Below are 16,095 nucleotides of genomic sequence, written 5' to 3'. Positions count from 1 at the left end.
GAGATTCCGTATATCGTCAAGTTATCGGAATTCCAATGGGGACTAACTGTACACCACTTATTGAGGACCTGTTTTTGTATTGCTATGAGTTACAATTTATGACTAATCGAAACAACATCTGATACAAAAATTTAATAATACTTTTAGATATTTAGATGATATATTGGCTCTCAATAATGACGACTTCAGTATGTATACTAAAGAAATGTATCCTGTTGAACTTACTTTAAATAAAGCTAATACTAACAATGACTACTGCCCTTTCCTCGATCTTGATATTTATATCATTTAACGGAAAGCTTAATACAAAGAATGCTTTTAAATTCTACGCTTTCTTACAGTACATGTGAGGTAAACGTCAATGACAAAGAGGGGGGGGCATATACCGGTCAAAAATGTCTGGGAACAGCAATATTCCAACAGAGACAGGGGGCCTCAGTGGCAGCCGGTGTGGCCTAAGTTGTCGAACTTTTTTTATCATCAGCCTGTCACTGAACACTGATGTTGTAAGTTTGAACCCCACACGTGGTATAGGTGTGCTCGACTACAATGTTAAGCAAGTCTGCTGCTCAGTTTCATAATAAATAACTACCCATAAAACTAGTATATATTGATAGGGGATTAATTGAAGAATCAAAAAAGCCAAAAAACATTAGGGGTCAATGTGCTTGTTTTTGAGATATTAGCCATTGAAATTTTGGCGGGAAAATGTTGACTTTTCATAGCTTTATCATTGACCAGTTCTCAAAAACTATCAAAAAATAAATAAAAATTTATAAAACTTTTACAAATTGCTTAGAATTATACATGGAAAAGATTTATAAAAAGAAATATAGTGGTTCATGGGCAAATTTTTTTAAAGGCATTGAAATGGATAAAACCAGATGATTTCGAAAATCTGACAAAAACTCCAAAACATGACAAGCAAACATCCTTAATTGAATAGGATGGTTAGTTTTCTTACCGAATGTCTGGTCTGTTATCTCCAAGTCTTCCGTCTTCCACGACCAGTAAAAACTTACCGCCACGAAACAGCAGAATAATGCAGAAAGTGGAGTTAAAAACACCAGTCAATAAATATATATTGTGACAAAGATACCAACTTCTTTACCATTATGTGATTATAACAATACATATTGTGACAAAGATACCAACTTCTTTACCATTATGTGATTATAACGTTGTTTACCACAGAAGTCTCTGCGAGCTGATAGATCTACATGTATAGTAGCTGTTTATATATATCACAGTAGCAGTGCTGATTGTCAACTATAAGAATTTACAATAATTCATGCAATATAGCAACATATTTGTCTAACACCTCGAGGGTATCACCAGCCCAGTAGTCAGCACTTCGGTGTTGACATAAACATCAATTACCGATATATGGTCATTTTTATTAATTAACTGTATGCCAAATTATGAATTATTTGAAATACTTAGGATTTTCTTATCCAAGGCATTTATTACCTTAGCCGTATTTGGCACAACTTTTGGGAATTTTGGGTCAAAAATGCTCTTCAACTTTATACTTGTTTGGCTTTCTAACTTTTTTTTATCCGAGCGTCACTGATGAGCCTTGTGTAGAAGAAACTCTCGTCTTGCGTATCAAATTATAAGCCTTGTACCTTTGATAACTATTAACACAGGAACGGAAGTAACGATGCCCCAAAACGTACGAATGATGTTCACTCAAAGTTTTTGACAGAAATGTATCGAACTCGAAAGTTGACTTATCTATTGTGTCGATCGATCGTTATAATGAATACGACACAATTTTGAATTCGTAAGACAATAAAGAGTAATTGTTTGGGCTCTCTGGATATATGTAGCGCTTAGGCTAGCCGTAAGTTTACAAGTCCAATATATACGCAGCCCTAGATAGCAGCTACAATCTTTAACGCAACACTGGCCATGGATAACGTGCAATATTCGAACTGCAAGGTAAAATAAACAAGGATAAGCCAATAAAATAATGGCAACAGTTGTATACAGCTGTTCAAAAGTCATACATCGATTGAAAGAAAACAAATCCTGGTTACAATACAAACAGAGAGAAACACAGAAATACATCAACTATAAGCTTAAAGTGGAAAACAACGGAACAACAGAAACAATAAAGTGCAATAAAACCAACGTCAACATACAAATACAAAAACAATAAATGGTTAAGGCTGAGGGTATATTAATTACATAGTTGATCATACGTAATAAGTGACTACATTAATATGTAATATTATAAACAATGATTATGAATTAGACATATTGACAATTTTATAGAGTTTGTTCTGCTTTACGCAGGTTCAGACTGTCTGAAAAGAAAGAGGAGTCAATTGTGTATGAATTATTATTTAATAAAAAGATTATGTTATTTTCATGTTTTTTGAAATTTTGTAGGATTATCGATTATATTTGAAACTTTTTGGTAAAATATGACCCTTTTAGTTGAGTATTTTTCACAATGTAAAAGAAAATGTTTTTCATTTTCAATTTGACCAGAATTACATACAAAACTGTATCTCTCATTTCTAGGAATATTTTGATAAAAGTTAGATATTTACAAAGAACGAACTATTTGATAACAACTGCTATATTCCTGACTCTGTACAGGCATATTTTGGAGAAAATGGTGGGATAAAAAGGTCAATTTAACAGCAACTATGCTAGCTATGCATTCAGTAGTCCAAATATATATAGTCCTTCGGAGCATGCCCCCTTCACCAGCATCTCATCATTGACGCCACGCGCGGAGCAGGGTCTGCTAACATAAGAAAATGCCTATACCAAGTCAGGAATAGAGTCCGTAAGCAATATCTAATTTGAATACAATAGTAATTTCATGGACTCTATTGCATACCATACATATATAATATCAGGGCTGATTTTGAATTAGTCTGGTTTACCTTTGTGTCAAATACGGGACAAGCACGAGAAATAAAGAATATAAACTACACGAAACACGGAAAATAAATAAGGGAAAACACGGAGCACCAACATCAAACCAAACACGAGAAAACGAGAACTAAAACGTAAAAACCACGAAAACACGTGAAATAAAAACACGAAAAAGGCCGAAAACGTTCCATGAAAATAACCTTCACCATCCTCTTTTATGTGGCAGGATAATCATTTTGGCAGTGTTTGTCCCCACCGAGTTCTTACCAAGCAAGGATATCCAACGTCATTGCCTGATTTGCCAGTAATTTCCCCTCGTACCTCCAAAATAAATGTATTCACCAAAATAAGGGTGCAATAGCATGGTAGGGTATTTGACTCACTATCACTGCAACCATTTAAACAACTGAAATCCTTACAGATACAAATAAAAAAGATGACTGTTGTAGACAATATTTTGCGGAAATGATTTAACTTCGTATTTGTATGATGTTGTTGATAACATACACACTATTGCAAGTCTTTAATGAATCTTTTATAAAGCTTTTAAAACACAAGGTAATTCAGTAAGTAGGTAAATAATTAAGAGTCGGTACACAATTTATGATGTTTAACCAGTGTAATATGGACACACAACTGTCTAGGTCAGAACATAATATTCATCAACTGTAATAATACCTGTTTAATAATAAAACAAAACTGGTACATATCTTAAAATTAATTATAAGGAATTTCCGTTTTGAAAGTAAAATCATTTGAATCCCGGATAACGTTTTAATACCGAGACCGAACATATTTTAGATAGACACACAAATCGAAAGTAGAAATTTGTAAACTTTGGTATTTTACTTAAAAGTGAAACAAACAGACGTATTTTCAGGTAAATTAATTTGCAGAATCCTCCGGAAATAAAGATCATCACTCCTTTTCAAAAAAATAAAAGATTTCCTCCTTCCGGTTGGCCATAACAATTACAGATGTGTGTACTGTATTAACTATCGAAAGCGGAAATTTTAGTTCTCACATTTCCTTCTTCTTCTTCTCAATATTGCTATATTTCAGCGAGATTGACGTAAGTAAAATTTTTATTTTATTCAGAACTTGCATGCATGCTGTTGTTTGGTTTTTTGTTCGTTTTTGGACTGTTAACGTATTTCCGAAAAGTTCCCCCTTTTTACACTACTTACACTATTAAAATTGTACAGAAATTAATACATGAATGATCATTACAGGTTTGAAGCATATGTCTAGATTTACATCATTGCAATGATTTAAATCCAAAATACGTCCTTTTCTGTAAATTGTTTTATTTGTTTTATTATTTTCGATGGTATCAAAGTATTCCTAAAATTGTTGACACTCGTTTACAATTTATTTTTTTCTGATGATATTCTGGATTGCACAAGTTATTTTTAGCATACGTTTATAAATAAATAAACATGTAGTATATTTTTCAAGTGTAACTCAATAGTACACTGGCATGAGATTTAAACTTCCTTAATCATGTTAAAGTCTTAAAATAGAACAAAAGAAAATTGATATAAGATTAAAGTCAAAAGGTTGTTTCAAATCTAAGAAATACAAATTCCAAAAAATCACATGACATTTTGTGTAATAAGAGTACACATGAAACAGACACAATATTATGTAATTATGAAATGTTGAAGGTGATACCACCCCAGCTAACACATAATATTTTCATGATATTATTGACTGGTTATATATATGTTTTTCAAAAATATTTACCAAAAAATATTTTAAAGACATTTTTTTACATCAGAAATTATGCATTAATGATATTTTAACAATAATATTTCGTCCCAATGTTTGATTGCTAATATAAACACATTTTTTGTGAATATTTCTTTATAATGAATAATAAATATTCTTTGCTGATGTTTTTAAAACGTTAAATAGACAGTTTTATAAATGAGAACAATTTTATGTCGAGGAGATATTTCTTTGCAATATTCAATCAATACTAGAACACACCCGCGAAATCGCGGGCTTTCAGAGCGTGGTTGAAAGTATGTATTAAAAGTGTTGTAGGAAGAATTTTGTTTTAATGACTTGAGAATTTTTATCCCTCCTCTTTTATTTCCATAATTCCCATTTTTTTTCTATTAATTTTATTATGAACATACATTTAGTATATCATGAACATTCAAGTCAGGAGCCTGTAAGTCAGTGGTTGTTGTTTGTTTATGTGTTACATATTTGTTTTTCGTTCATTTTTTGTACATAATTTAGGCCGTTAGTTTTCTCGTTTGAATTGTTTTACATTGTCATTTCGGGGCCTTTTATATCTGACTATGCGGTATGGGCTTTGCTCATTGTTGAAGGCCGTAAGGTGACTTATAGTTGTTAATTTCGGTGTCATTTTGGTCTCTTGTGGAGAGTTGTCTCATTGGCAATCATACCACATCTTCTTTTTTTTGTAATTAATGAATTTTTGTAAAAGATTTAATGACTGGAGAATTTCAGAAAAGGTATAAAAAGTCATAGGTACTTTGGGACAGGATAATTGTTTATCTAGCCCGGCTCCTCCTTTTTCCCCAAAAATTCCTATTTTTTGGTTTGTTCTCTATTAATTTTAATAACACATAAATAATTTTAGCGCTTATCTGTATATTATAAACATTCTTAAAGGGACCGGGGGGGGGGGGGGGGGGGTCGGAGGGGTCCCGATCCCGATATCCCGGGCTTAAAAACATGAAATCCAGAGGTCCCGAATTTAATAATAATTAAATATCCAAACATCCCGAAATTCCGAGCTTAAAAACACCCGATCCCGACGTCCCGAAAAAGGTCCTGTATTCGTAGTATATATGTTCCGGACCATATGAGTATTTGGACCGTACGCGTACGGTCCGGACCGTATACGTATACTCGTACGGTCCGACCATACGCGTACGGTCGGACCGTATGAGTATACGTGTACGGTCCAGCTGATGTTTTGGGATCATATTGGTTAAATTTAAACAAATATTTATCAAAATCATTATTTTTAGTTATACAAATTGATTTTATTACATGTATATGGATGACATGATTAAGCGAACAATTGAAATTAAATATGTGTTTATTTTTATATCCGTGATTCCTATTTTGGTACTCAAGGTGACACTGACTTCCACAAAGAACGTCATATTTTTTTTACAGTAACATAATTTGTTCATGCACGTTGCTTTGCATTTTTTTGTAAAGTTCCTTAATATTCTAAAACGATTGTCCTCCCACTCTAAGTTTACTTCCGATAACTTCAATTTTAATTAGCATACTTGGCTTCAATATATGAATTACTGACATGCTAAATACAGGAGATTAACAGATTAAATAAACGTGATTTTTTAAAATAGTTATTACATTATTTTGTTTTATTTCAATTACTATTGAACTTTTTACATTAATTTGAGATGTAAACTATATTGATCTGTTATATATATTTGTATCTGATAAACGTGACCAACTTCTTAATATTAGTCAGACCGTACGCGTACGGTCCAAATACTCATACGGTCTGGAACATATATATATATGTATGTTAAAAACGCAAACCGGAAGTCTAATCTGACTTAAAATTTCGTCCAATGACGGAAACATATCCGGACGCCTTTTTTTCTCGTTTTTCTCCCAAAATAACTCAATCTGAATAATCATATGAATGGATGACAAATGCGACTATGCACTATACCTATAGGACACAGAGGCATGATAATTAATTTATTGTGGAAAGAAGAGAAGCGACCCCCAAAATGAGGTCTTCTCGTTTAATAGTATAGATATGATGCGGGACATTTTTATATAACATTTAATATATATATTTTTTAGATGTGTAAAAGAAATATTTATAAAACATTTTTGATTTACATCTATGTAAAGCATAAGTTTGATGTATAATAAAATATCTTTTTGATGTAACATCAATATACTTTTCTTGTCCTAATCAAAAATATAAAAATGGTAATATCTAATGAATATTTCAATAACATCACAACAATATATTTTTTCGATTTTATTTAGAAAATATTAGTTAAAGACTGTTTCATAATAGTTTTAAGATAATATGTTTAATAGATATTTGTAAGATGTATGCTAGAAATGTTCTCCAAATGTTTGTCAGTGATATTTGAGTGAAGCACATGTTTGATATGAAAAAAGAAATATTTTATAAACATTTTTACATAATATTTTTAATTGATATTTGTAAGATGTACGACAAACGTTTTTCTTATGTTTGTGAGTGATATTTGTGTGAAGTCCATGATGTTTGATATGAAAAAGAAAATATTTTTTATATAATTTTTTAATCAGATTAACATGAATGTCTCCTCATTTTTGATAGAAAAGTCTTAACAATTCTAATCTAACTTAAATGAAAATTCAAATCAAGTGAAAAGAAAAATTATCTAGCGAATAACGATTGTGTTCTAAGAGCATTGAGGATCCAGTAAAAAATCAAAATGATAAAGTCATACCAAATAGGAATACGATAATCTGTGCCTAGAACTAGAAAATTCTTTGTATTTTGCCTAATTCAATGTTTTTTAAACAGTGTTTATAAAAAAATATCATTGATATTTCATGCCAATAAAGAAATATAAGCCAACATTGTGCCAACAATATGCCAACGTATTAGGTACTTATCCCCCCCTTTATACCACATACTTGAAAATTATATTATTCCAATGTTCTAACAAAAATGTGCTCTTCCTTCTCTTTATCTAACATTTTCAAATCTGTGTAGTCATTTAAATGTATTTACCTAAATGATTGAATAATTTTATGCACAAACAAAAAATATTTAAAACCAGCCCAAAACAACAAATACAATTTGAATATACTTTCATTTTTTTCATTTTCTTGTATATCAACAAATCATTGACACGAGTGAATTTTCTTACTCTCCAATTGATAGTTGTTAATCTACTGAATATATATATTATAATGTCAAGCAGTAGAATTTATGAATTGACTTATAAACATTCAATTCAATGCCTCAACTTTTTATGAAAATGATAATAAGGTTGACAGACTGTATTTAAAAAAAAGCAATAGGTAGACATCAACAAAACATATCCTAGACAATATTTTGTCCAGATGTTTGAAAGATGTTGTCTGGATATTTTCAATTGAAACTGAATTATATCAAAATTATGTCATTTCAATATAAAATCAAGATATTTAAAAATAATGCTCTTTAAACATTCAGAACAAATATTTCCAGAAAATATGCTATTCACATGAGTACAGCCAGACATATCACGTCAAAAACATGTTTTTGAATGATATTTTGGTGATATTTTGCAATATATTTTAAAATATCAATAAAATGTTTTTGTGCTACTTGCTATCAAGATTACCCTTCTGGAGCACCTGAGATCACCCCTAGTTTTTGATGGGGTTCGTGTTGCTTATTCTTTTGTTTTCTATGTTGTGTCATATGTCTGTTTGTCTTTTTCATTTTTAGCCATGGCGTTGTCAGTTTGTTTTCGATTTATGAGTTTGACTGTCCTTCTGGTATCTTTCGTCCCTCCTTTAAGCACAACATAGATATATAACTAGACCTAGGAAATATCAGAAGGTATATAAAAAAAATATTTAATCTTCTCATTGGAAAAAGGTGCAACCTTTTAAAAAATAAGAATTGTTTTAGTTTTTCTCTATGATTTGGTTTGTTTTTCATTGTTTTCCACATGCGGGGTGTCGGCTATTGTTTGACCTGGGTGACAATTTTGAAGCGAAGAAAAACTATCAAAGTAAGTTCAAGTATCAAAAACACAATCTATTTCCTGCAAGCAGAAGCAGTCGTTGTCAGTGCTCTGTTTCCTCAAACACCTCTCCCTAGTTTTCCGTTTTGAAGATTTTGAGGCTTCATATGCTAATTTCTGGATAAAAAAACTACTTTAAGTCGACTTCCTCCTGTATCAGTTATATAGAATTGAATTCCTATTATGGAATTTAACCAAATTCCAGCTTCTTAAATTGAATTAATTGGTTTTAAAAACTAGTTTTTTTTATCAAAATATAAAATGCCGCTCGGGGTGACAGATTTAGCCACTCAAGGGGTAGAGGCTTTTAACTAAAGATTGCAAAATATTTTGACGAAAAATTAGTTTTAAAACCAATTAATTTTAAGTAAGAAGCTGATATTTGGTTTAAATTCCACGATAGGAATTCAATTCTATATAACTAATACGGGATGAAGTCGTCTAAGGTAGTTTTTTATCCAGAAATTTGCATATGAAGCTTCAAGATCTGCAACACGGAAAACTAGGGAGAGGTGTTTGAGGAAACAGAGCACTGACAACGACTGCTTCTGCTTGCAGGAAATAGATTATGTTACAGTTCCTTCCGTGCAATACATTTATGGTACTAAGAATTTAAAAAAAGAAATTTTGATACTTGAACTTACTTTGGTAATTTTTCTTCGCTTCGACATTGCCACCCCGTGTCAAACACACCCCGCATGTGGCGTTCGACACGGTGATAACACTACTATACTTGTCATACCTTGTTTTATGTTTTGATGTAGATGGTTATACAAAAAAATAAAATTGAAAATTCTGTGCAAACAATTAAAAAGATCCTTATCATGTGCCAAATCGTCTGTGCTTGGTACATGTATTTCAATAAGAAAACAAAGACATTATTTAATTGTACTTCTTTTATAGAACGTTTGAAATTAAAGTATGGGAAATACTTCGTCGACAGCAGACGACAATGTTCCTAAGGAAATATTTGTGGAACAGATCAACAAAGAAATAGTCGAGAGCTCCACTGATGCTTTAGTAGTATTTGTGGATACCAGTTGGAATCAAGATGATGAAATAATAAAAGTTTTGGCAGCTATTGGCAAAAACAAGTTTGTTTCAGAATGGGACAAACTAAAAGACACAAAAGCTAATAACTGTCAGGTTGGTGACGTATTTCGCGTTCCTTCCGGCGGTATCCAGTGTCGCCATCTACTGTTTGCAGTTTGGCGGGAAGGCGATGCAAAAGATACGACCGATGTTCAGTTTAATTTTATTGTTCAGAATATGCTGGAGAGGGCAAAAGGATTGGACGATAAGGTTTGCAACATAGCTATTCCAATGGGTGACGGTACGTTTAATATAAAGTTAAGATAGTAACATATATGAATAAAAGTTTCAACTCATACCAGTATAGAAAAGACGATTCTTCTCTTAATGAACCAAATTTCGTTTGTTTTACACAAAGCTAGAACAAAGAAAACATTAGAATTGTTTAAAAAAAAATAAAATCTTTTTTTAACAATTTTAATTTATTTTTCTTAATATTTTTTTTTAAAGCCTGATGTAATCCATCATTCTGATCTAAAGAGGACTTCACATGTTAATAGCGGTCAATGAAAATAACTGAACTAAAATTACGTCCTATTGAAAACTATTTATAGCAAAACCAAATGTTAGGTAAATCAACTTAGGTAACTGGTGAATCATATCCCTCAGTTTCCGTCACCATAGTTATTGAAATAAAATTCTGAATTTTTGAAATCCTGTATAGAATTATATGTTTTCAACAGACAAAACTGTTAAAAGGATCTTTTTTTTTGTGATTTAAACGCATGTATTTTGCAGGTATGGACATCGAAACCCACGTAAAGATAATGAACAACGTTTTTCTTTGGTTGATGGGGTTAAGTTCAGACACTACAACACATATACATTTCCTTGCTTCTAACCTTCCTGTGAAAGAAGTTCTCGAGAATACATTGCAGAATTTTAAGGAATTTGCTCAGAAAAAACTCGAGGATACGACGAATGACGAGTCTGAAGATGGTGGCGACGCAAAACCTCAAACTCTAGCAGGTGTTAACATGACCGAACCCTCAGAAGAAGACCTAAATGGATACGATGATGACAGTGATGATAAGACTAGATGGAATGAGTATCCGAACAACACACAGAGAGAACATCTTCTTAGAATGTCATCTGAAAGTAGTTGTGATGAAATAATTCCATTTAGAAAAAATGTGGACAAGTTTCCCGAGAAGGAAAGTATATGGAAATACTACGCTGGTACACATGATGATTTTGAAAACATTAAGCGTACAAAACGTCCCAAATCTGTACTATTTGATGAAGTTGCAGCCGAATATTCTATGGAGGGCAGACCAGTGCAAAGAACTTTATCCCAGTCCAGTGTTGATGAAGTGATGTTGGACTTTACAAATTATCCATCAAAACGTAAAATACGACGACCAAGAAAACCTAAACCTAAATCCAAAACCTCAGAGGTTCCACCATCACAATCACCACCACCAACAGAAGCATTCTTCTGCAGTATTTGCCAGTCAAAGAAACATGAAACCTGGAAACGGGTTTTAGAAAAATGTGGACACGAGTTTTGTTCCGAATGCATTAAGAAACATTTTGAAGAAAAACCGTCCTGTCCTAACTGTAACACATTTTATGGCAAGCCCCTTGGTAATCAGCCGTGGGGTGTGATGTCATGCAGGACTGTGAACCAATACCTTCCTGGATTCCCTGGAACTGATACTATTATAATTGATTACGACATTCCAGACGGAATTCAGACGGTAAATTTTTATTATTTTCATAAAATAATTAGTTGCATCCGAAAGTTTTACAGAAAACAACATGATTGGTTTAGCGCTAAGACGACGGTTATCTTTAAATTGCCGTAACCACAATCCCGTCCTCTTATCATCGAACTTGACTTATCAGGAGTTTTGTACCTACATATGCAATAAAATTAACGGTACCTTTTCTTGAACCAGATGCGCATTTCGACAATACATGACTCTCCAGTGATGCTCGTGGCCAAACTATTTGTAATCCAAAGCTTAAATAAAAGATGCAGAGCTATACTCCAAAAGGTCCAACATGGACAATTGTTTATCTTTTCATCGGTTGTCATTGGTTGCCATGGTACCGTCAGTTTGTTTTTGTGTGTTTCGACTTATGAGTTATCCATTTGGTATATTTTGTCTCTTTGTTCCTTTGCCATAGCCAGAACACTGTCTGCCTTCCTCGTTTATACCTCACTGAATCCGACTTATTACCTAGCTTGTAATTATCACAAGAAACAGTTGCCCTGATTAGAGCAGGCCATGATTCTTTTCAAAAGCACACCCACCATCTTTTATAGACAAAGTAAAACGAGGAAGTAATTACACTTTTTTTTTTAGATTGACCTTGATTTAAAAAGATCAAATTAACTTATTGCGAAAAATAGATTAAATTACCAAATGGACATTCAAAACTCAAAGTCTTAGAGATAAACTGACAACACATTAGGGACACATTAGGGAAAGAAAACCAATAATCTACAAAAAACTACATAGGAAGCTAAGGGGTGAACAAAACGATGGTTTACTCAGGTGCTCCGATTGGATCAGCAGATCTTGCGCCACATGTTTCAACTATCGTCTTGCTCATTGCGAGTACAAATTCGGTGACAAGTCTCTTTCGCTGATGTCATACTCAAGGAAAAGAGGATATGATTGTGGTTATGATAATTGGAACATTTACATGGTCATATGTCACACAAATATTTCAATACAACTCGTAGTGTTGTCCCTAAATCTGTCAAAGGGATGGCCAGAACTTTACTACTAGGCATTAGTTAACAAATGACAAAAATAAAATGGGAAATGACAAAAAAAAAACAAAAAACCACAGACTATAATACAAACTGAAGGAGATATTTGATACATCACGAGCCCAACAAGTTACTAGAAGTGGCATCCGTGTTCCGGAAGGATACTCAGTCGGTGGTTCATTAATACCTAATGGGTGGCCACAGAAAGATGGGTAACTTTACACGGGCAGACACACGAATTAAGAACACACATCATATATGTATACACAAGCAAAACAAGAGAAATCGAGATTTAAATATCACGTGGGTTGACATAGAAAGTAATTGGTTTGTCACGGTATATCTTATGACTCGACACGAAACACCGCATGGTCAAAAGACAGTTAAGTTAGGATCAGTCAAGGAAGACCACATTGTGTTAACAGGTCAGTACAGATCTGAAAGATGGAAAAGTTACATCGGTTTAAATAGAGACGGTAATATGCCAAAGAATTAGTATAAACCTGAAAGATTATGACATAAAACGAAAAATACTAAATTGTATGACCGGTATTTTTGATGCTGTTAGCATAAATAGTTGATGTGTTTCCCTCGGTTTCGGTTTGTAACCCGGATTTGCTTTTTCTCAATCGATATATGACTTTTGAACTATACTTCTATTGCCTGTATTTATGTGACTTATACAGTGTGTTTGAAAAAAAAACCCATTCACATACTTTGCACATATTTATAAATAAATGATAAACACACAAATAAAATGTTTAATTGTATTTTGTTTTCATAAAAGGAGAGACATCCAAATCCTGGTGTTAAGTTTAAAGGAGCCCACCGAACAGCATACCTGCCTGATAATGAACAAGGCAGACTCATCCATAGAATGCTTAAGAAAGCATTTGATCAACAATTGGTCTTCACAGTTGGGAAATCAGCTACCTCAGGCCGAGATAATGTGGTCACGTGGAACGACATTCACCATAAAACACGTGCTGATGGAGGTCCAGAAAGGTAATGCTTTTGCATTCTATATATATATATATCTGTTTACCATTATATTTCATGTTTTCGTGACTTTGGGTGGACCTTTTGTTTTCGAAGAGGGCTTCAGTTATACTCCACTAAGGGTTTCAATAGGATTGTACATGTTGTATATGTTCCGGACCATATGAGTATTTGGACCATACGCGTATGGTCATGACCATATGCGTATACTCATATGGTCCGACCATACGCGTATGGTCCGACCGTACGCGTATGGTCGGACCATATGAGTATAATACTCGTTTGGTTATTAACGGGCCGGACCATATGAGTATTTGGACCATATAGGTATATTTATTTTTCCAAATTACATTATAAACGTTTCAATAATACAAGAACTTTATCTAAAAAAAACAGTGATGGTTTAAAACATGACATTTTTTTAATTTTATAATAAAAAAAACTACGTAAAAATTTAATATTGATGCCATAGTTAGTTTTCATCGCTAGTTACATTAGTGCATGTAGGCTTGGATGACATTCACTTCCACACGGTATCATAGCTTTTTTGCATTTGCAAGTTTTGTGCACGATCTTTTTCATTTACACATTTTGTTTGCGAGTGAAAAACAAGCCTTTTTTGCAACTGCGTACAGTGATACCGAGGTCTTTGGCAATTCTGATGTCTACAGTGTTTTTAAGAAGCTCTAGATCTCAAATATCGTAAAATGGTTGACTGCAATACACCATCTTCACAACACAACTTAAATAAACTAATAGTATGCTACTTTCCAGTGACTTCTTATGTAACAGTTCATTAAGAAATTTTTGGAATTTAATTTTTTAGTCGACATATTGCCATTTACTCGTAATAACAAATCGGTTATGACCATCGGTAATGACCATCGGCATAAAATGTGTTTACTTTAAATTTGACAATTAAGTAAAATTAACAATGTGAAACTTCTTATTTTTATTTAGCTTATCTTTTTATTATAATATAACGATAAAATTACCTATATGATAGCGTCTTTTGAATGAACGGTCATACCATATGAAGAGTTTAGAAGTATTAAAAGTAAACTGTAACAGAGTGTTAATTACCCCGACCATACGCGTATGGTCCGACCATACGCGTATGGTCGGACCATATGAGTATATACCTATATGGTCATGACCATACGCGTATGGTCCAAATACTCATATGGTCCGGAACATATATACAATTACCAATGGCTGTCGTAAATTCTTTCTTTAAACATTTCTGGTTTCTTCATTTAAATAATTTCTGGTGTGTCATACAACTATTCTTACACTCTACTCAAATATATTGTCTTATCCGTTTATATATTAAAGAGAGGCAGAAAATACCAACAGGATATTTATACTTATAAGTTGACGACAAACAAATACGGCACTGCAAAAAATAAACCCCAAAAAACCCATGACAATAACGGAAAGATAAACAGTGTACAATGATATCATAGAAAACTATAAAGACTGAGCTACATGAACACTAAAACAGGGATAGAAGTAGGAGTCGAGGAATTCGCAACAAATGTTGCTCCACATATGACACCATTCGTGTTGCTTATTTGTAAAAACCCATTTTGATATTAGGTCGCAAATGATTTCACTTTGTTATTTCAGATATGGTTATCCTGATCCGGAATATTTGGATCGAGTATATGAACAGTTGAAAAAAAGTGGTATTACCGACGACGACTGATTTATTTGCGTTTAATCTGTGTTTAAAATTATATGTGCATATGCTTAATCTAACTGTGATGGTTTTTATAGATTTAAGGTGGTACCCAACACTTTCACTAAAATTAATTTGGCTCGTTTAATTTTCATAAAACAAAAATATAAAAATTTCAAAAATTTGGAACCAACCGTTTTGTCAGAAAAAAATACGCTGGTTATATAGCAATATGAAAAACACCAATTTTGATCATTGAGAAGCTTTATATTCCCTTTACAACACAACGTAATTAAAACGTTTAGCTGACTTTACAGAGTTATCTCCCTGTAGTGTTAGGTACCACCTTAATATGTGTTTAAAATGATATGTGAATATGCTTAATCTAACTGTGATGGTTTTTATAGATTTAATTAGATAAAACAAGTGAATGAACTATATGAATTATGATAAAACTATTCACACTTAGTTGAAAAATACCTTTTGAAAATTACATATTAAGCGATTTAATTTGCAGGGTTTGTTTATAAAATTTTATAGAATTTCGAAATAGAAATTTTAAACACATAATGTTTGCTTTATATAAACAAACAAATATATTTCACTATACTGCATTGTCTTTTATTAGTTTGTTTAGGTTGCAGAAAATTTAACTGCTATTCATAACTGAATTCTGTTTTTTACTCAAATTCTTAAAATTCCAAATTTGATAGTGATAGTGATATTAATTCCTACCTGATTCAAATGGCAAATAACGTTTCTAAATTTATCATATCAGTCCTGCTTTAATTTTCGCGGACAAATGTTAGTTTTGAGCACAAAATTAACCTGATAATTCATATGTATATATACAATTGTGGATGTGTGACATTTATATTTTCTATTTTATTTTCGATTGAAGAATATTTCAAAGAAAAAAATTATACAAGCTG

At 32.5% G+C, this 16,095-nt stretch overlaps 1 protein-coding gene across 2 annotated transcripts; it reads left to right on the top strand.

The window, feature by feature from the left end:
- Nucleotides 1-3,682: 3,682 nt before the first annotated feature.
- On the top strand, nucleotides 3,683-15,316 carry LOC143057704 (uncharacterized). Of its 2 annotated transcripts, none has more exons than XM_076231070.1 (5): nucleotides 3,683-3,775; nucleotides 9,570-9,999; nucleotides 10,497-11,458; nucleotides 13,271-13,488; nucleotides 15,112-15,316. In XM_076231070.1, the coding sequence occupies exons 2-5, from the start codon at nucleotides 9,588-9,590 to the stop codon at nucleotides 15,188-15,190; spliced, it is 1,671 nt and encodes a 556-aa protein (XP_076087185.1). In that variant the 5' UTR covers nucleotides 3,683-3,775; nucleotides 9,570-9,587; the 3' UTR covers nucleotides 15,191-15,316. The 2 variants fall into 2 exon arrangements, with proteins under 2 accessions (XP_076087185.1, XP_076087186.1); XM_076231071.1 differs by lacking the exon at nucleotides 3,683-3,775 and adding an exon at nucleotides 3,854-3,967.
- The last annotated feature ends 779 nt before the right edge of the window (nucleotides 15,317-16,095 follow it).

The sequence above is a fragment of the Mytilus galloprovincialis genome, chromosome 13 (genome assembly GCF_965363235.1).
Source record: "Mytilus galloprovincialis chromosome 13, xbMytGall1.hap1.1, whole genome shotgun sequence".
Taxonomy (NCBI): domain Eukaryota; kingdom Metazoa; phylum Mollusca; class Bivalvia; order Mytilida; family Mytilidae; genus Mytilus; species Mytilus galloprovincialis.
The sequence above is the reverse complement of the archived record's forward strand: the minus strand, read 5'-3'. Positions and strand labels throughout refer to the sequence as shown.